The following is a 20831-nucleotide window of genomic DNA, read 5'->3' as shown; positions in this document are numbered from 1 at the left end:
AGTATTTATAATAGTGAAAAATGAAAAGCAAGTCAAAAGTTCAATTTAATAAGTGAATATTATGGGTCATTAACTTAACAGAAGAGTTATAAATATAGAGACTATGTAGCAATATGGAAAAGATTATGATAGAATGCACAGTGGAAAAAATAGAGAACTATATTACACTATGGTTATAATTACACATAAATATAAATGCAAAGACAGACTGCAAAATAGAAAAATAAAGTTATATTAGAATAACAGTATTACCTTTCTACTTAATTAAGATATATATATATATATGTTTATCTGAGCCACTTCTTATTCTTACAGTTTGAATGTACAGGTATGATAAATTCAAATCTTTCTATCTGCTCACTTAATGTAATTGTCCTGAGGAATTCTAATCACACCCTATTTATGTAATTACAGAAGATTGTAAAAGTAAAACATTTAAAAATATTTCATACCAGATTTTTAACTCAGTTAAAATCCTGTAAATTTTGCTATATATTAGATTCTATTTAACAGACATTACCTCTTTTTACTGTTTAACATTTCCATAATAATTCTCAATAAACAGATTAAGAAAATGACTGCTATAGAAAAATGGAAGGAAGAGAGAATTCAGAGGATAAAAGTATTAAACTTTGCATATAGCTTTTATACTGTATCCTATTTCTTTATTTCAAATGATGAAATACTTCAATTTCTAATTTTTATGGATGACCCAAAGCAAGTGTAAAAAAGGAAAAAGATATAGAAAGAGGGCAGAATATTAAGATCTACTTAACATATCATTCTGCATAATTTTCAAGCAAAAAAGGTACACCTCTCAGAAATTCTAACTGATGGGGCAGATCCTGATTACTGAGAATGAATACTAGTGTTATCAGTATAATATTTAGTATTAGTAGAAATGATAATAAATAGGACAATCATACTATGCATTTATGTTAACCCATAATTATTTTCCAACAATGTTCTCAGGTATCTATGTGGGAATGTCTATTATTAGAAATGGTTTAAAAGGCAATATTTGCATAGTTTTTCCAAAATAACTTTAATATATAAATTCTCTAAACACTCATAGCTGTGCATATCACACATAGACTTTTAAGAAATATATAAGGAAATACAGGGAGGGGTGTCTGGGTGGCACAGTTGGTTAAGCATCTGACTCTTGATTTCAGCTCACATCATGATCCCATGATTGGATTCGGGAGATCAAGGCCCACAGTCAAGCTCTGCGCAAATAGCGCACAGCCTATTCGGAATTCTCTCTCTCCCTCTCTCTCTGCCTCTCCCCAATTGATGCAGACGCATGTGCACACTCGCTCTCAAAATAAATAAACTTAAAAAAAAAAAAAAAGGTAATTCAGGGAGAAACTCTAGAAAGCAGTTTAAAGTACCCTCACAAAATGAAAATTAGTCAAAGCATACATTTCAGGAAGAAGCAGTCATCTTTAAAGTGAAAAATTATGTATAATTTTCCATATTTGCAACAATTATTGCACAAATGAAGTTGCCATCTAATTTGAAATTTTGAAAAACCAAAATAGAAAATACTAAAAGAACAAAAAAGAATAGAATACTATACTAATGTTGTTAGGAAGAGGATAGTAGCTTTGTTTTTATATGTCAAACTAATTAAAGAAACAAAAGAAATCACTCAAAGTGATTTGATAGGTTATTCTATTCTGTAAACATATCGCTGAATTTATGATATGTCTAATAAAGAGCCGTTTAAAAAGTTCGGGAATGCAAATGAGATTGGAGTAAGTGGAAGAAACCAACTAATAGTTTTACCCAGGAAACAAAATGACCTATTAAAAACTAAGTACTTTCAAATATATTTAATAAATGCAACAAATAGCAAAACTTTTTCTACAAAGTATGCAAACTATTGATTTCTTTTACTCGTGTTTTCTAAATGTTAAAAATAGATGTAGCATCAACAGTCACAAAAGAAATTTAAAAATTGTATCTTACTAAGTCAGCGCCTGCTTGAAGTAAAACATCTGCAACATCCGTATGTCCATTTTCACAAGCATAGGTTAAGGCTGTGTCTCCTGTTGCTGTTGTAGCATGAACATTAGCACCTAGCAAGCAAAAAAACCAAACGTTTACATCATAAACTGTAAAATTATATTAAATGGTTAAGTTTTATAATTTCGTGAAATTGATGAATTCAAAATATGAAAATATTAGAAAGTATTTTAAGTATCCTAATTTTCTTTTTTTTAACGTATTTTTTAATGTTTATTTTTGAGAGAGAGAGAGAGAGAGAGAGAGAGAGAGAGAGAGAGAGAGAACACAAGTGTGAGTGCGGGAGAGGGGCAGAATCTGAAACAGGCTCCAGGCTCAGAGCTGTCAGCACAGAACCCCACGCAGGTCTCAAACTCACAAGCTGTGAGATCATGACATGAGCCAAATTCAGAAGCTTAACTGAGCCACCCAGGCGCACCTTAATTTTCTTTTCAATCTGCTTTGTAAAAATGCCTTTAAGCATACAGAAAGGGACTAAATCAAATTATTTTAATATTAGTTTATGTGCTGCTGAAGCACATAAAGCAAATTATTTTAAAACACAGTAATTCCCCTATATGTCCCCAGTAAGATACACTCCAAGTGGAGGGGAGAGGAGAGAAGAACTGGAAAACCAAAAAATATCAGTTTTCAGAAATCATATTGGTGGTAGTGTTGGTTTGTACTCTGAAATAGTTCTGTGGATATTACGGTAAAATCAAATGAGCAATCCTTTGGTGAGGAGTGAGATTTTGGCACGGTTGAAAGAAAACAAAGATCGAAGATTATTGAGGTTAAGTAAAAACTCTATGGTTCTGAGCTGCAAGCACTGACATGAACTGTTTAAGAGTTCAATTTATCCGTAAGAAAAATAAATATTTCCTAACTCTGACAAACCACAAAGTCCTAGAGACAATGACAGACCAAACAGAAACAGTCTCTAGCTTACAGTGTGGTCTCTGCTACCTACTATTTCCTACAAAATGGAATTAGGGCTTTTTAGAAAAATGATTGGTACCAAGACTAGGGCAGAATCTGTACTGAGATGTGTCTGAAATACCTCACCATAGCAGAAAGCAAGGAAACTATCAGAGACTATATAGCGAGGTCACATCAAAAGGATTTAGGACCTAACCTTATTGACCAAAATTTATCAAATGGTCTCACCTTTCCACAGTTTTTGCTTCTAAAAGAATAAGGACTGTGATGCAGTACAATCCATCATATATGTTTAAACTCGAAAGTTCAAATGATGTTCAAATAAAAAACAAAAAACCACTTCATTGGTCACCAATGAAGGATGCTAGGGGATCACCTCATTATTTTGGAAACTGGTAAATAAAAGGGGAAAAGATTAAACTGTTGTTTTCATATGATTTATACCTAAGGGTAACCAGATAGGTGATGAAGGGAAGTTTCTGTTTATGGACATATTCCAGCTATTAAACAAGTAAGGAATAAAAGAAGTGAGAACATCACCACTTTGTAACTCCTAACGAATTAATGGATATAAGCAGTGATCATTTATGGCTAACAATATCACAAAAAGAGATAATCACACATTTACTACCGTCTGAAGAAAGTATACAAATACTACCTATGAAGTAGTCTAGTAAAACAAACAAACATGTCATACCCAAATTTTTTCTAGATCTAACTACTACTTTGAAGGAAACCCAAGAGACAGAAAAACAAGTAAAATAAAATCATGGAGATACAATTAGCAAAACCCATACTGTGGGAAGCCTAAAGGATTAACATTCCATTTCTTCAATCAAAACTTGCAAGGAAATAGAAAGATGGAAGAGAAGCCTGGAAGGGGAGCCCATAGACAAAAGAAACTTAAGAGACATACTGATCAACAGTTGTATAAATTTTACTTGAATCTTAATTCAAAAAAGCCATTAAACATACACACTCACATTTGTAAGAAAAATGTGAAACTGCTTAGACATTTAATGATACTAAGGAATTATTATTTAAAAATTTTAGGTAGGGGGTGCCTGGGTGGGGCTCAGTCGGTTAAGCTCAGGTCATGATCTCACCATCCTGGGAGGGAGCCAAGCTGGTGTCAGAGTCTGCATTGACAGCATAGAGGATACTTAGGATTCTTTCTCTCCCTTTCTCTCTGGCCCTCTGCTGCTTGTGTACATATTCTATCTCTCTCTTAAAATAAATAAACTTAAAATAAAAATGAAAATAAAAATGTTTCTGTAAGTATATATGGTGACAGATGTTAACTAGACTTAGTGTGGTAATCGTTTCACAATATATACAAATATCAACTCATTCGGTTGTATACTTGAAACTAATGTTATATATCAGTTATAGCTCAATAAAAACCAATATTATAAAAATAAATGGGGGATATGGAGAAAGTATAGATGAAATGAGACGGGCCATAAATTAAAAATTGGTAAAGCTGGGTGATAGGCTCTAAGGGTTCATTATACTATTTTCTGTGTTTGAAAAAATGCCATAACAAAAAAGTTCTTAAAAAAAAAAGGTTCTTGAATTTTTTAAAATGGTATAGGCAATGTATTAAAATATCTGTTGGGTGTTTTTTTAGTGCTACACTCTAAAAAGAACTTCATGTAAGTTAAGCACACTCTAATATGGAAAAATAATTTTTTTAAATAGTGATCATGTAAAAAATTGATTCTCAAACCCTGAGATAGTTCTGGAAACTACATACTTCAAATTACCATAAGTAGCTAAATATGAGACTCCATGGTGGTACAATAGAAAAAACAATGTCAGGAGTTCTAAGTTTAAATATTGTCTGTCACTTACTAGGTTAGTTACCTTAGGGTAACATGATTGAGCACTGTTTCCATATCCATAAGAATGTGTTTAATATTTCTTACTATACCAGGACCAATGGTAATTAATAGAGATCACATGAGAACTGAGCAGAATGTTTGGTGTTCAATAACTTCTTAGTAAACATTTATGCCTTCTTTTAAAAGCCTCTCAAAACAGCAAGACTTTACTTAGAGGGACATGGGAAGACCATAGAAAGGTAACCACTGGTAAGGACTCCTACAGGGGACACAGACAGTTACTGAAAATGGTGGAGGTATAATGACTGATTAATGCATACAATAACTTCAGTGATTAATAACATTTGAGTGCAAGAAGAATTCAGCTTTTAGGTATGATTGGTTTGTACTTTTGGTCAAAATCTAAACAATCATCTGACCCATTAACAACGCTAAGAAATTATTTCAGTAATAATTAAAAAAAATTGCAGCTGAGCTGTAATGAAATTAATGTTAACAGTGAAAGGATGAATAAAGTAATAAGGATGAATAAAATTTTGCCATATATTTTATTTTCCTTTACATATTAATTTCTTTAATATATCAAGTTTTAAAGAATATATCAGACATGGATAAAAAAGAAAAATTTTCTAAAGAATATATAAAGGTATATATCTATCAGTATCAATTTTTTTTCTGGTATATTCTTATTTTGCTCTATAAACTACAAATATTTTGTTCAAAACTACTTATCTCTTACTAATGCTCAACAATGTATAAAACACAAAATTTTTTTTATTTTTTATTAAAAAATTTATTTAAAGTTTATTCATTTTTGAGAGAGAGAGAGAGAGAGAGAGAGAGAGAGAAAGAGGCAGACACAGAACTTGAAGGAGGCTCCAGGCTTCACGTTGTCAGCACAGAGCCCAAGGCGGGGCAAGAACCCATGGACCCCGAGATTATGACCTGAGCCAAAGTCAGATGCTCAACTGACTGAGCCACCCAGGCACCCCTAACCACAAATTATTTTAAAACTAAGTACTTCTGCCAAAAATTAAATTCCCACTAGTTCTTTTTTTTTTTTCTTTTAAGAAGACTTAGAAATGTCAAGAAATCAATAGGCTTAAAAGTATCAAATTATAGGGGTGCCTGGGTAGTAGCTCAGTCGGTTCCCGACTTCAGCTCAGGTCATGATCTCGAGGTCTGTGAATGTGGGCTCTGTGCTGACAGCCTGGAGCCTGCTTCAGATTCTCTATCTCCCTCTCTCTCTGCCCCTCCCCCACTCATACTCTGTCTCTCTGTCTCTCAAAAATAAATAAAAACATTAAAAAAAACTTTTTTTTAAGTAGCAAATTATAGTCAGTCACTTAAACATCTCACTTTAGCTCAGGTCATGATCTCAGGGTTCATGAGTTTGAGCCCAGCATCATGCTCTCTGCTATCAGCCCAGAGCCTGCTTCGGATCCTCTGTCCTCCTCTCTCTGCCCCACCCCTACTTGGGCGCATGTGCACACGCTCTCCGTGTCTTTCAAAAATAAACATATTTTTAAAAAAGTATCAAATTATAACCTCTTATAATGTCAGCTCCACCTCCATCTCTCCAACAGAGACTCGGAGAAGCTAACTTTTCCCTTGCAGAAAGAAGCCTCAAACCATTCAATGGAAAGAGAAGGTCAATGAGAAGCCTATGGTCACTAAACAAACATTAATAACAATAAGAAAACGTTTTTAAAATGACATTTTGGGGGCACCTGGGTGGCTTAGTCGGTTAAGCATCTGACTTCAGCTCAGGTCATGATCTTGCAGTTCCTGAGGTTGAGCTCTATGTTAGGCTCTATGCTGACAGTTCAGAGCCTGGAGCGTGCTTCAGATTCTGTGTCTCCCTCTCTCTGCTCCTCCCTTCCCCCTCTCAAAAATAAATAAACATTGGGGCGCCTGGGTGGCTCAGTCGGTTAAGCGTCCGACTTCAGCTCAGGTCACGATCTCGCGGTCCGTGAGTTCAAGCCCTGCGTCGGGCTCTGGGCTGACAGCTCAGAGCCTGGAGCCTGCTTCGGATTCTGTGTCTCTCTCTCTCTCTGCCCCTCCCCCGTTCATGCTGTCTCTCTCTGTCTCAAAAATAAATAAACATTAAAAAAAAAATAAAGTAAAATAAATAAACAAACAAACAAACATTAAAAATGCCTTTTTTCAGGGCACCTAGGTGGCTCAGTCAGTTATGCGTCTGACTACTGGTTTCGGCTCAGGTCATGATCTCTCAGTTCTTGAGAATGAGCCCGGTGTCGGGCTCTGTGCTGACAGTGCAAAGCCTCCTTGGGATTCCTTCTCTCCTCTCTCTGCCCCTCCTCCCATTTGTGCTCACGTTCTCTCTCTCTCTCTCTCTCTTTCTCAAGATAGACAAACTTTAAAAATAATAATATAATAAAAATGACATTTCAGAGGTTTAGGAGCCCAAGAAGAGCAATTCAATTGTGGAGCTGGCTTTCACCTTTTATAGATATAAAACAGTAAGTTTCATTGATAAAGTTACAAAAGCTATATAAAAAGCCTTTTTTTAAAAGGCACTTTTAAAGCCACATACCGGCAGCCAGTAAATATTTAACCAACTCGAGGTGTCCCTCCTGTGAAGCTTCCATTAGAGGTGTGGAGCAGCCAAGTTCTATATCAGCCCCGGCCTTAATCAAGAAGTCTGCAACTTCAGAAAATCCTCCACAGCAAGCCAAAGTCAGAGCAGTTTCTTGGGTTTCTTCCGTCTGGGCATTTATATTTGCTCCTGAGAAAAGCATAAAAGTTTGTAAAACTAGCGGCAAAAGACTTACAATAAAGATATTGCTCTAAACAGCGTTAATGATCTCTCCCAGCTTCTGGGATTCCTTTCAGGGCATGGAAAATTTACTTTATCATCAATGCAAAAAAATATGTTAGTAGTAGTAACCTTGACTGATGACACAAAACATCCAAACGAAATAGATCTTTTAATTAAAGAAATAAAACTACTTTACCTTGTGCTAAGAGTAGTGCCACCATCTCTTCGTGTCCTTCCCGAGCAGCTTCCATCAAGGGAGTGTATCCTTCATCATTAACCTCTTCAAGATTTGCTCCCCTTTCAATAAGTAGAGCTGCCAATTCAACGTGTCCTCCACAGGCAGCTAGCGTCAACGGAGACTCGAATGAATCTGCAGGCATGTTCACTTGAGCACCACTATCCAAAAGCAAACGTGCTACCTCAACATGTCCATCCTGCAGATTTTCAGAAGTAAAACAAGAAGAAACGTTTTTTGTTTGGTTGTTATTTTGAGTTTTTAACATTGGAAGAACAGAAGAGATTGAGAAAAGTCAGAAAGGAAGAAAAGGAGATGCACCTTAGATACATATATACTATTATGCCCAGCTGAGAAGTGAGCTGACTTTATCAAAAACTCCATTAAAATTACTTTCCCTTAGTTTTGAGCAAGCCCAAATATTGAAAATAATCAGACTTATGACATATTTACAATTCTAAATAATTTCAAATTTCCACATTCATTGAAGTTCAAAAAACTGTTAAATCCATAGTCAAGAGTAATAGTACCTCAAACAATTATTGTTTATACAACTGCCAGGTAAAATATACCGATACCCTCAAACCTAGGTGTCATGTTGAAGCATAGAAACTTTGTTAGATCTGTTTAAAAAAGAAAGACTTGGCAAAAAAAATAACAATAAATTCTATGAAGTCATTACCACTAGGGATTATGTCACCAAGGAAAACCCCTGTGGTCTGATAGTAACCTATAATTTGCCTCAGCACTAGCTTGTTACAATGAGGCAAAGAATTTTACAAAGATAAAAAAAAATCTGTATCGGGGCGCCTGGGTGGCTCAGTCGGTTAAGCGTCTGACTTCAGCTCAGGTCACGATCTCGCGGTCCATGAGTTCAAGCCCCGCGTCGGGCTCTGTGCTGACTGCTCAGAGCCTGGAGCCCGTTTCGGATTCTGTGTCTCCCTCTCTCTCTGACCCTCCCCTGTTCATGCTCTGTCTCTCTCTGTCTCAAAAATAAACGTTAAAAAAAAAAAAATTAAAAAAAAAATCAGTATCAATTCACTTGTAAGTAATATTACCATGGGTCCATCTGCACAGACAGTAACGCAATTAATAAGTCACTCTCATGGAGGGTATTCATTCTACCCCTCTATCACCATAAATATCCTTCTTTAGTTTCAAATTCTTTACTTCAAAATTTTATGTAGGCCTTAATTCTTATTGGGCCATATAAAGTCAAATGCTGTGTTGTTCTGTATTTCAAAAATGACCAAAATATTACTAATGAAAGGCAAAGACTGAGTATAAAAACAAGGTTTTATAAGGTTAGGCAATTCTTTTATTAAAGAATTAATTAAAGAAACCTTAATTAGGTGTGCCTGAGTGGCTCAGTCGGTTAAGCATCCGACTTCGGTTCAGGTCATGATCACACGGTTCGGGAGTTCGAGCCCCATATCAGGCTCTGGGCTGACAGCTCAGAGCCTGGAGCCTACTTCGGATTCTGTGTCTCCCTCTGTCTGCCCCTCCACTGCTTGCACTCTGGCTCTCTCATTGTCTCAAAAATAAATAAACATTAAAAAAATTTTTTTAAATAATAAAAAATAAAGAAACCTTATTAAATGTTAGATTTCAGTATCCAACAAAAATTTCATTATATTTAACTAAATGACTAGCCCAGCTTTAATCACTGTTGACATGATGTCAAAAACAAATAACTTGGCATTAAAATTTCAGTTCTACTAAAACAAAAATAAAACTAAAATTCTATCTTTACTATTAAACGCTAACCCTTCAAATATATGTAAAATCATGCACGCGCACACACACACACACATATTTTTTTTAATATGAAATTTATTGTCAAATTGGTTTCCATACAACACCCAGTGTTCATCCCAACAGGTGCCCTCCTCAGTGCCCACCACCCACTATATGTATATATTTTTAAGGTAGGCTCCATGTCCTGCACAGAGCCCAACCAATGCTGGGATCAAATTCACTACTTTGATATCATAATCTGAGCTGAGATCAAGAGTCAGACACTTAACTGACTAGGCCAACCAGGTGCCCCTAAAATAAAATGTATTTTAACCAAATTACTGCATTAAGTTATTTGGCATTTGAAATACATTTCTAATTTAAAAGAAAAAAGAATTTATGAGTATTCACAGATCAGGGAACTACTGTTGTGCATAGCTCCTCTAGCTCCCAATAGTTTTGTGTGAATTTACTTCAATTTCTTCATTGACTCTTCTACTCTGCTGCCATATCTTGAGTACATATATTAAGAGAAAAATTACACTAAGCACTTTTTGCTTTAATAAACAATATTTATTTTGCCAAAGGAAAATATAAGAAGTAAAAACAGAATAATCCAATCTCAAAGGTCTAATATCATTATTAGAATTTTTTTAAATTATAAGACTTTAGAGGCGCCTGGGTGGCTCAGTCGGTTGAATGGCCAACTTCAGCTCAGGTCATGATCTCGCAGTCCGTGAGTTCGAGCCCCGCGTCAGGCTCTGTGCTGACAGCTCGGAGCCTGGAGCCTGCTTTGGATTCTGTGTCTCCCTCTCTCTAGCCCTCCCCCGTTTGTGCTCTGTCTTTCAAAAATGAATAAATGTTTAAAAAATTAACAAAACATATAAGACTTATAGTCTTAACCATAGATCTGTAGCTGGTAATGCACTCACTCTCCTATAATAAACAACTGTAAAAATTGGGCTAAAGAGATAAAGCAACTGGAGGCATGAACCACACCCAGCCTAAGGCTAGGCACTAATAAAAGGCAGCGCATAAGTTGAACCCTACATTCACTACAGCTTTCTCTCTTTAGGCATCTCCCAAACCATGGTCTAAGGAAACTGAAAGCTAAACAAAGAGTGAAGATCTCTTTCAGCAAAGAAAACAAAGATGAGAATACAAGGCAGCCAAAACAGTTAGGACCTGGGGAGATGGGCAGGATACCTGAGGAAAAACAATACAGAGAAGAAGTCTCAAAAATCTATACAAAATTATCTTCTTCAGAAACTTGGGCAACTCCTGAGCTGAACACACTGAGGATGATACTCCAGGATGCCTAGTAGAGATTGGGTGCTGAAAGGTTGGAGCTTTGGGAGTTCAGACTCAGGCAGAATAGAAAGATCATGGTGAATATACAGGATGTCATTTGAGATGGTATAGATCCATACTAAGGAATACCCAAAGATCAAGGAGGAAGCAACCAGGAATTTAAGAGAAAAGATGAATTAGGGGCACCTGGGTGGCTCAGTTGGTTAAGTGTCCGACTTCAGCCAGGTCATGATCTCGCAGTTCACTAGTTCAAAGCCCCACATTGGGCTCTCTGATGTCAGCACAGAACTTGCTTTGGGTCCTCTGTCCCCCTCTCTCTGCCCCTCCCCTGCTTGCATATGTCCCCCCTCCCCCTCTCTCAAAGATAAACGTTAAAAAAAAAAAAGAGTAAAGATGAATTTAAGCCTCAATATGATTAGAGTGATCCATTGGTCATTTAACTGCCTGCTAGAACAAAATTTAACAGTTTAAAAAGAATGACAGGATAGGGGTACTTGGGTGTCTCAGTCGGTTGAGCATCGAATGCATGGTTTCGGCTCAGGTCGTGATCTCATGGGTTTGTGAGATTGAGACCCACATCAGTCTCCATGCTAAGTGCAGAACCTGCTTGAGATTTTCTCTCTCTCTCTTTCTGCCCCTCCCCGGCTCGTATGTGCACACGTGCAGTCTCTCAACATAAATTAACTCAAAAATATTGTTTTTTTGTTAAAAGACAGGATAATCAAGATCCGTGAAAAGGAATAATCCACAGCATATGACTTACAGCTAAAAATACTAGACATATTAAAAGGCAAGAAAATATAATTGTCAAGATATAAAATATACAATAAAAATAGACCTAGAAGCAAATCAAATATAGATGATTTTTAAAAAGGGGCAATTAATGATATATTAAAGAAAATAAAGGGGAGAAAACGAATAAAAAATAAATTGCAGGGGTGCCTGGATGACTCAGTCGGTTAAATGTCCGGCTCTTGGTTTCAGCTCAGGTCATGATCTCACGCTTTTGTGAGTTTGAGCCCCACGTCAGGATCTGTGTTGGCAGCAGAAGCCTGCTTGGGATTCTCTCTCCCTTGCTCTCTCTCTGCCCCTTCCCCACTTGTGCTGTTTCTCTCAAAATAAACTTTAAAAAAATAATAAATTTCAACAAAGAATGAGAATATAAGAACACCACATCAATAATAATTATTATATTTTTAAGTAAGCTTCATATCCAGCACAGAGCTCAACGGCTTGCACTCATGACCTTGAGATCAAGACCTGAGCTGAGATCATGAATCTGACACTTAACCAACTGAGCCACCCAGGTGCCCCTCATTAAATGTAAATGGTCTAAACAAACCAATTAAAATACTAAGACTGACAGAGTGGATTACAAAACATGACCTAAAAATACACTGTCTGCAAAAAAAATCACTTCAGCATAACAATATAGGCATATCAAACATATCAAAGATTGAAAGGAAAGGGCAAAAACATTTATCAATGGAAAATAAGAGTAGCTATAATAATATCAGGAGCCATATTAACAAATTAGACCTCAGAACAAAGATTACCAGAGAAAAACTTCACATAATGATCAAAGTGCAATCGTGAAAAAGACAAATAGCAATTCTGAAAATGTGTATGTACCAAACAACAGAGCTCCAGCATGTGAAAAAAAAGAACCAACGAAATGAAACACACAAATCCATAAGTACAAGTACAGATGAAGATTATAACACACCTCTCTCAACAATTGTTAGAAAAACTAGACACACACACACACAAAATGTAGAATTCTACCATCAATCAATAGGATCTAATTGATATTTATACAACACTCCACCCCAACCAGCAAAATATACATTGTCCTCAAATGCACAGGGAATATATGTCCACATCTTCGCTATGAAGCAAACTTCAAACATTTTTAAAAACTAAAATAATATAGAATGTACTTTCTGATCACAATGGAACCAAACTAGAAATCAGTAACAGAAAGATAACAGGAAAATCTTCAGATGTTTGGAAACTAAATACACATCAAAATAACCTATGAGTCACAGAGTAAGTCTCAAGTGGAATAAAAAAAAAATACATGGAACTGAATGAAAACAAAATACAACATATTAAAATTTATAAGACACAGCTAAAGTAGTGCTGAGAGGGAAACTTATACCTCAAAGTGCATAAAATTAGAAGAGCAGAAAAAAAAACACATCATAACCTAAGCTCACATTTTATTTATTTATTTTTATATTTATTTATTTTTTTTAATATATGAAATTTATTGTCAAATTGGTTTCCATACAACACCCAGTGCTCATCCCAAAAGGTGCCCTCTTCAATGCCCACCACCTACCCATCCCTCCCTCCCACCTCCCCATCAACCTTCAGTTTGTTCTCAGTTTTTAAGAGTCTCTTATGCTTTGGCTCTCTCACACTCTAACCTCATTTTTTTTCCCCCTTCCCCTCCCCCATGGGTTTCTGTTAAGTTTCTCAGGATCCACATAAGAGTGAAAACATATGGTATCTTTCTCTGTATGGCTTATTTCACTTAGCATTACACTCTCCAGTTCCATCCACGTTGCTACAAAGGGCCATATTTCATTCTTTCTCATTGCCACGTAGTACTCCATTGTGTATATAAACCACAATTTCTTTATCCATTCGTCAGTTGATGGACATTTAGGCTTTTCCCACAATTTGGCTATTGTTGACAGTGCTGCTATAAACATTGGGGTACAAGTGCCCCTATGCATCAGTACTCCTGTATCCCTTGGGTAAATGTCTAGCAGCGCTACTGCTGGGTCATAGGGTAGGTCTATTTTTAATTTTTTGAGGCACCTCCACACTGTTTTCCAGAGTGGCTGCACCAGTTTGCATTCCCACCGACAGTGCAAGAGGGTTCCCATTTCTCCACATCCTCTCCAGCATCTATAGTCTCCTGATATGTTCATTTTGGCCACTCTGACTGGCGTGAGGTGATATCTGAGTGTGGTTTTGATTTGTATTTCCCTGATGAGGAGCCACGTTGAGCATCTTTTCATATGCCTGTTGGCCATCCGGATGTCTTCTTTAGAGAAGTGTCTATTCATGTTTTCTCCAATTTCTTCACTGGATTATTTGTTTTTTGGGTGTGGAGTTTGGTGAGCTCTTTATAGATTTTGGATACTAGCCCTTTGTCCGATATGTCATTGGCAAATATCTTTTCCCATTCCGTTGGTTGCCTTTTAATTTTGTTGATTGTTTCCTTTGCTGTGCAGAAGCTTTTTATCTTCATGAGGTCCCAATAGTTCATTTTTGCTTTTAACTCCCTTGCTTTTGGGGATGTGTCAAGTAAGAAATTGCTGTGGCTGAGGTCAGAGAGGTCTTTTCCTGCTTTCTCCTCTAGTGTTTTGATGGTTTCCTGTCTCACATTCAGGTCCTTTATCCATTTTGAGTTTATTTTTGTGAATGGTGTAAGAAAGTGGTCTAGTTTCATTCTTCTGCATGTTTAAGCACACATTTTAAAAGTCTACAGGGTGCCTGGGTGGCTCAGTCGGTTAAGCATCTAACTTCACCTCAGGTCATGATCTCACAGTTTCTAGGTTTGAGCCCCGTGTTGGGCTCCGTGCTGACAGCTCAGAGCCTGGAGCCTGCTTCAGATTCTGTGTCTCCCTCTCTCTCTCTGCCCCTCCCTGGCTCACACTGTCTCTCTCTCTCTCAAAAATAAATAAACATTTAAAAAAAATTCAAAAGCCTAGAAAAAGAAGAGCAAAATGTATCTAGAGCAAGCAGAAGGAAGGAAATTCTAGAGAATAGATTGGAATTATACTCAATGATGAAAAACTGAAAGCTTTCCCCCTAAGATCAGGAATAAGACAAGGATGTCCACTCTCACCAATTTTATTCAACATAGTACTAAAGGTCCTACCCACAGCAATGAGACAACAATAAGGAAATACAATTTTGTATCCAAATTGGTAAAGAAGAAGTAAAACTTTCACTGTTTGCAGATGTCATGATACTACATATAGAAAACCCTAAAGACTCCACCAAAAAACTACTGGAACTGATAAATGAATTCAGTAAGGTCACAGGATACAAAATCAATGTACAGAAATCCATTGCATTTTTATACACTAATAATGAAGCAACAGAAAGAGAAATTAAGAAAGCAAACCTATTAATAATTGTACCCAAAATAATAAAATACCTAGGAATAAATCTAATCAAGGGGATGAAAGACCTATCCTCTGAAAACTATAAAACACTAACTGATGACAGAAATTTAAGACAACACAAATAAATGGAAAGACGTTCCAGGCTCATGGACTTGAAGAACAATTATTGTTAAAAAGCCCATATGACCCAAAGCAATCTACAGATTTAATGCAATCCCTATCAAAATACCAATGGAATTTTTTTCACAGAACTAGAATAAATAATCCTAAAATTTGTATGGAACTACAAAGGACCCCAAATAGCCAAACAATCTTGAAAAAGAAATACAAAGCTGGAGGTATCACAACTCCAGATTTCAAGTTATACTACAAAGCTGTATTAATGAAAACAGTATGGTATGGGAACAAAAATAGACACAAAGATCAATGGCAAACCTGCAATTATACAATCAATTGATCTTCTGCAAAAGAGGCAAGAATATGCCATGGGAAAAAGACAGTTTAAAAAAAATTTTTTTTAATTTAATTTATTTTTTATTTTCTAAAATTCACATCCAAATTAGTTAGCATATAGTGAAACAATGATTTCAGGAGTAGATGCCTCAATGCCCCTTACCCATTTAGCCCATCACCCCTCCCACAACCCCTCCAGTAACCCTCAGTTTGTTCTCCATTATTTATGAGTCTCTTCTGTTTTGTCCCCCTCCCTGTTTTTATATTGTTTTTGCTTCCCTTCCCTTAGGTTCATCTGTTTTGTCTCTTAAAGTCCTCATATGAGTGAAGCCATATGATTTTTGTCTTTCTCTGACTAATTTCACTTATATAAACCCTCCAGTTCCATCCACGTAGTTACAAAGGGCAAGATTTCATTCTTTTTGATTGCCGAGTAATACTCTATTATATAGATATACCACATCATCTTTATCCATTCGTCCATCGATCGACATCTGGGCTCTTTCCATGCTTTGGCTATTGTTGATAGTGCTGCTATAAACATGGGGGTGCATGTGTCCCTTTGAAACAGCACACCTGTATCCCTTGGATAAATGCCTAGTAGTGCAATTGCTGGGTCATGGGATAGTTTTATTTTAGTTTTTTGAGGAACCTCCATACTGTTTTCCAGAGTGGCTGCACCAGCTTGCATTCCCACCAACAATGCAAAAGAGATCCTCTTTCTCTGCATCCTCACCAACATCTGTTGTTGCCTGAGATGTTAATGTTAGTCATTATGACAGGTGTAAGGTGGTATCTCATTGTGGTTTTGATTTGTATTTCTCTGATGGTGAGTGATGTCGAGAATTTTTTCATGTGTCGGTTGGCCATCTGAATGTCTTCTTTGGAGAAGGGTCTATTAATGTCTTTTGCCCATTTCTTCAGTGGATTATTTGTTTTTTGGGTGTTGAGTTTGATATGTTCTTTATAGATTTTGGATACTAACTCTATATGATGTCATTTGCAAATATCTTCTCCCATTCTGTTAGTTGCCTTTTAGTTTTTTTTTTTTTTTTTTAACGTTTATTTATTTTTGAGACAGGGAGAGACAGAGCATGAACAGGGGAGGGTCAGAGAGAGGGAGACACAGAATCTGAAGCAGGCTCCAGGCTCTGAGCTGTCAGCATAGAGCCCGACGCAGGGCTAGAACTCACGGACCGCGAGATCATGACCTGAGCCAAAGTCGGACGCTTAACCGACTGAGCCACCCAGGTGCCCCATTGCCTTTTAGTTTTGCTGATTGTTTCCTTTGCTGTACAGAAGCTTTTTATTTTGATGAGGTCTCAGTAGTTCATTTTTGCTTTTGTTTCCCTTGCCTCCAGAGATGTGGTGAGTAAGAAGTTGCTGTGGCCAAGATCAAAGAGGTTTTTGCCTACTTTCTCCTCGAGGATTTTGATGGTCTTACAGTGAGGTCTTTCATCCATTTTGAGTTGATTTTTGTGTATGGTGTAAGAAAGTGGTCCAGGTTCATTATTCTGCATGTCACTATCCAGTTTTCTCAGCACCACTTGCTGAAGAGACTGTTTTTATTCCATTGGATATTCTTTCCTGCTTTGTCAAAGATTAGTTGGTCATATGTTTGTGGGTCCATTTCTGGGTTCTCCATTCTGTTCCATTGATCTGAGTGTCTGTTCTTGTGCCAGTACCATACTGTCTTGATGATTACAGCTTTGTAGTATAGCTTGAAGTCTGGGATTGTGATGCCTCCTGGTTTGGTTTTCTTTTTCAAGATTGCTTTGGCTATTCGGGGTCTTTTCTGGTTCCATACAAATTTTAGGATTATTTGTTCTAGCTCTGTGAAGAATGCTGGTGCTGTTTTGATAGAATTGCATTGAATATGTAGATTGCTTTGGGTAGTATCAACATTTTAACAATATTTGTTCTTCCTATCCAGGAACATGGAATATTTTTCCATTTTTTTTGTGTCTTCTTGAATTTCTTTCATAAGCTTTCTATAGTTTTCAGCACATAGATTTTTCGCCTCTTTGGTTAGATTTATTCCTAGGTATTTTATGGTTTTTTGTGCAACTGTAAATGGGATTGATTCCTTGACTTCTCCTTCTATTGCTTCATTGTTGGTGTATAGGAATACAACCGATTTCTGTGGGTTGATTTTATATCCTGCAACTTTGCTGAATTCATGAATCAATTCTAGCAGTTTTCTGGTGGAATCTTTTGGGTTTTCCATATAGAGTATCATGTCATCTGCGAAGAGTGAAAGTTTGACCTCCTCCTGGCCGATTTGGATGCCTTTTTGTTTCTTTGTGTTGTCTGATTGCAGAGGCTAAGATTTCCAATACTATGTTGAAGAAAAAGACAGGTTCTTAACAAATGGTGTTAGGGAAGGGGCACCTGAGTGGCTCGGTTGGTTGAGCGTCTGACTTTGGCTCAGGTCATGATCTCGCGTTTTGTGGGTTTGAATCCCTCATCAGGCTCTGTGCTGACAGCTCAGAGCCTGGAGCCTGCTTCAGATTCTGTGTCTCCCTCTCCCTCTGCACCCCGCCCCCCACTCTGTCTCTCTCTCCTTCAAAAATAAATAAACATTAAAAAAAATTTTTTTTTAATCATGTTAGGAAAACTGGACAGTTACATGCAAAAGAATGAAATGGGACTACTTTCTCACACAATACATAAAAATAAATTTAAAGTGAATAAAAGACAAAAGACCTAAATGTGAGACATGAAATCATAAAAATCCTAGAAGAGAGAACAGGCAGTAGTTTCTGTGACATTGGCTATAGCAACATTTTTCTAGATATGTCTCTTGAGCCAACGGAAATGAAAGCAAAAATAAACTAATTGGGACTATCTCAAAATAAAAAGCATCTGTACACCAAAGGAAACAATCAAGACAACTAAAAGACAACCTACTGAATGGGAGAGAATATTTGCAAATTTCATATGCAATAAAGTGTTAGTATCAAAATATATAAAGAACGTTTACAATTGAACACCCAAAAAAACAAATAACCAAACTAAAAATGGGCAGAAGACAAATAGATATTTCTCCAAAGATATACTGATTGCCAACAGACTCATGAAAAGGTGCTCAACATTACTGAAATGCAAATCAAAGCTACAAAGAGATACCACCTCACACCCATCAGAATGGCTAACATCAACAACACAATAAACAGCAAGTGTTGGCAAGGATGTAGAGAAAAAGGACCCCTCATGCACTATTTGGAGGGAAAGCAAACTGATGTAGCCACTGTGGCAAAGAGTATGTAGGTTCCTCAAAAAATTAAAAATAGAACTACCCCACGATTTGTACTACTGGATATTTATCCAAAGCATACAAAAACATTAATTCAAAAGGATATATGCACTCCTGTTTTTATTGCAGCATTATTTACACTAACCAAATTATGGAAGTGGTCTAAGTGTCCATCAATAGATGAATGGACAAATAAATGGTACATATATACGATGGAATATTATTCAACCATAAAAAAGAATGAAATCTTGACATTTGCAACAACATAGATGGAGCTAGAGAATCCACTCATGTGAGGAATTTAAGGAACAAAACAAATGAACAAAGGGGGAAAAAAAGAGAGAGACAAACCAAGAAATAGACTCTTAACTGCAAAGAACAAACTGATGGTTACCAGAGGGGAAGAGGAGTGGGGAGAGCATGAGTGAAAAGGTGATGGGGATTAAAGAGTACACTCACCATGATACGCACTAGTACACAACTGCTGAATTACTTTATTGTACACCCAAAACTAATCTAATGCTGTATGTTAAATATACTGGAATTAAAATAAAAATAAAAACTTAAAAAATTTTTTTAAAAATTACACAAACTAGAAATGAATTAAAGTAATTGAAAAAAGACTAAACTCAAAACTGGCAGAAGGAAGGAAATAATAAAGGTTAGAGCAGAATAAATGAGAAAGAGAATAGAAAAAGAGAGAAAAGTCAAAGGGGGCATCTGGGTAGCTCAGTAGGTTGAATGTCTGACTTCAGTGCAGGTAATGATCTCACGGATTGTGAGTTTGAGCCCTGTGTTTGGCTCTGTGCTAACAGCTCAGAGCCTGGAGCCTGCTTCAGATTTTGTATCTCCCTCTCTCTCTGCCCCTCCCCTGCTTGTACTCAGTCTCTCTCTTTAATAAACATTAAAACAAAAAACAACAACAATCTAAAGGAACCCTGAAAACAATCTTGAAAAAGAAGAATAAAGCAGGAGGAGGATTCACACTTCCTGATTTCAAAACATGTACACACCTATAATAAATACAACATTTGGTATGGGAATAAAGACAGACACCTAGACAAAAGGAAGAAAGTTAAGATTCCAGAAATAAACTCTTGCATATATGGCTAAATGATTTTTGACAAGGATGTTAAGACCATTCAATTAGGAAACGTCAGGTTTTTTTCAAATAAATGATGCTGGGAAAACTATACATCCACATGCAAAAGAATGAAGCTGGACCATTACCTGACACCATACACAAAAATTAACTCAAAAGGGATAAAAAACCTACAACTATAAAACTCTTCGAAGAAAACATAGGACAAAACTTCATGACATGGGATTTGGCAGTGATTTTTTGGATATAATGCCAAAGGCATAGGCAGCAAAAGAAAAAATAAACAAATTGGATTTCATTAAACTAAAAACTTTTACATACAGGGGCGCCTGGGTGGCTCAGTCATTTAAGTGTCTGACTCTTCATTTCAGCTCAGGTCAGGATCTCACAGTTCCTAGGATTGAGCCCTGCATCGGGCTCTGCACTGTCAGCAGAGTGTGATTGGGGTTCTCTCTCCCCCTCTCTGCCCCTTCCCCGCTGTCTCTCTCTCAAAATAAATAAATAAACTTTAAAATAAATAAATAATAAAAACTTTTATATAAAAGGGCACTATTCAACAGAGTAAAAAGGCAACCAAAAGAATAGGAGAAAATACTTGGGTATATTTATAATGGGTTTAAGAGATTAATATCCAAAATATATAAGGAAATTCTAAAACTCAAAAACAAAAAACCAACCTAATTCAAGAACAGTAAAAGGATCTGAATAGACATTTCAACAAAGAAGATACTCAAATGGCCAATAAGCACATGAAAAGATGATCTACATCACGATCATTAGAGAAATGCACATCAAAACCACAATGGGATACCACCACACAACCATTAGGATGGCTGCTATCAAAAAAAAACCCCAGAAAATAACAAGTGTTAGTGAGAATATGGAGAAATTGGAACCTCTGTACACTGTAGAAATATAAAACTGGTAAAACCGCTGTGGAAAAACAGTAAGTGGTAATTCCTCAAAAAATTAAAAACAGAAATACCATATGATCAAGCAATTCCACTCCTACGT

The 20831-nt window shown here is 36.5% G+C and overlaps 1 protein-coding gene across 5 annotated transcripts in view; it reads right to left on the bottom strand.

The window, feature by feature from the left end:
• ANKHD1 (ankyrin repeat and KH domain containing 1) overlaps positions 1-20831 on the bottom strand; it is a 131134-nt gene that overhangs the window by 64512 nt on the left and 45791 nt on the right. For 4 of the 5 annotated variants that reach the window (XM_053221918.1, XM_027076536.2, XM_027076537.2 and 1 more), the window contains exons 8-10: positions 7772-8009; positions 7351-7542; positions 1975-2084 (exon numbers count right to left, since the gene is read on the bottom strand). In XM_053221918.1, the coding sequence (XP_053077893.1) occupies positions 1975-2084; positions 7351-7542; positions 7772-8009 (540 nt within the window). The remainder of the gene's footprint in view (positions 1-1974; positions 2085-7350; positions 7543-7771; positions 8010-20831) is intronic. The other variant, XM_027076539.2, reaches the window with a different exon arrangement.

This window comes from Acinonyx jubatus, chromosome A1 (assembly GCF_027475565.1).
Source record: "Acinonyx jubatus isolate Ajub_Pintada_27869175 chromosome A1, VMU_Ajub_asm_v1.0, whole genome shotgun sequence".
Taxonomy (NCBI): domain Eukaryota; kingdom Metazoa; phylum Chordata; class Mammalia; order Carnivora; family Felidae; genus Acinonyx; species Acinonyx jubatus.
This window is presented reverse-complemented; position numbering and strand designations above follow the sequence as displayed.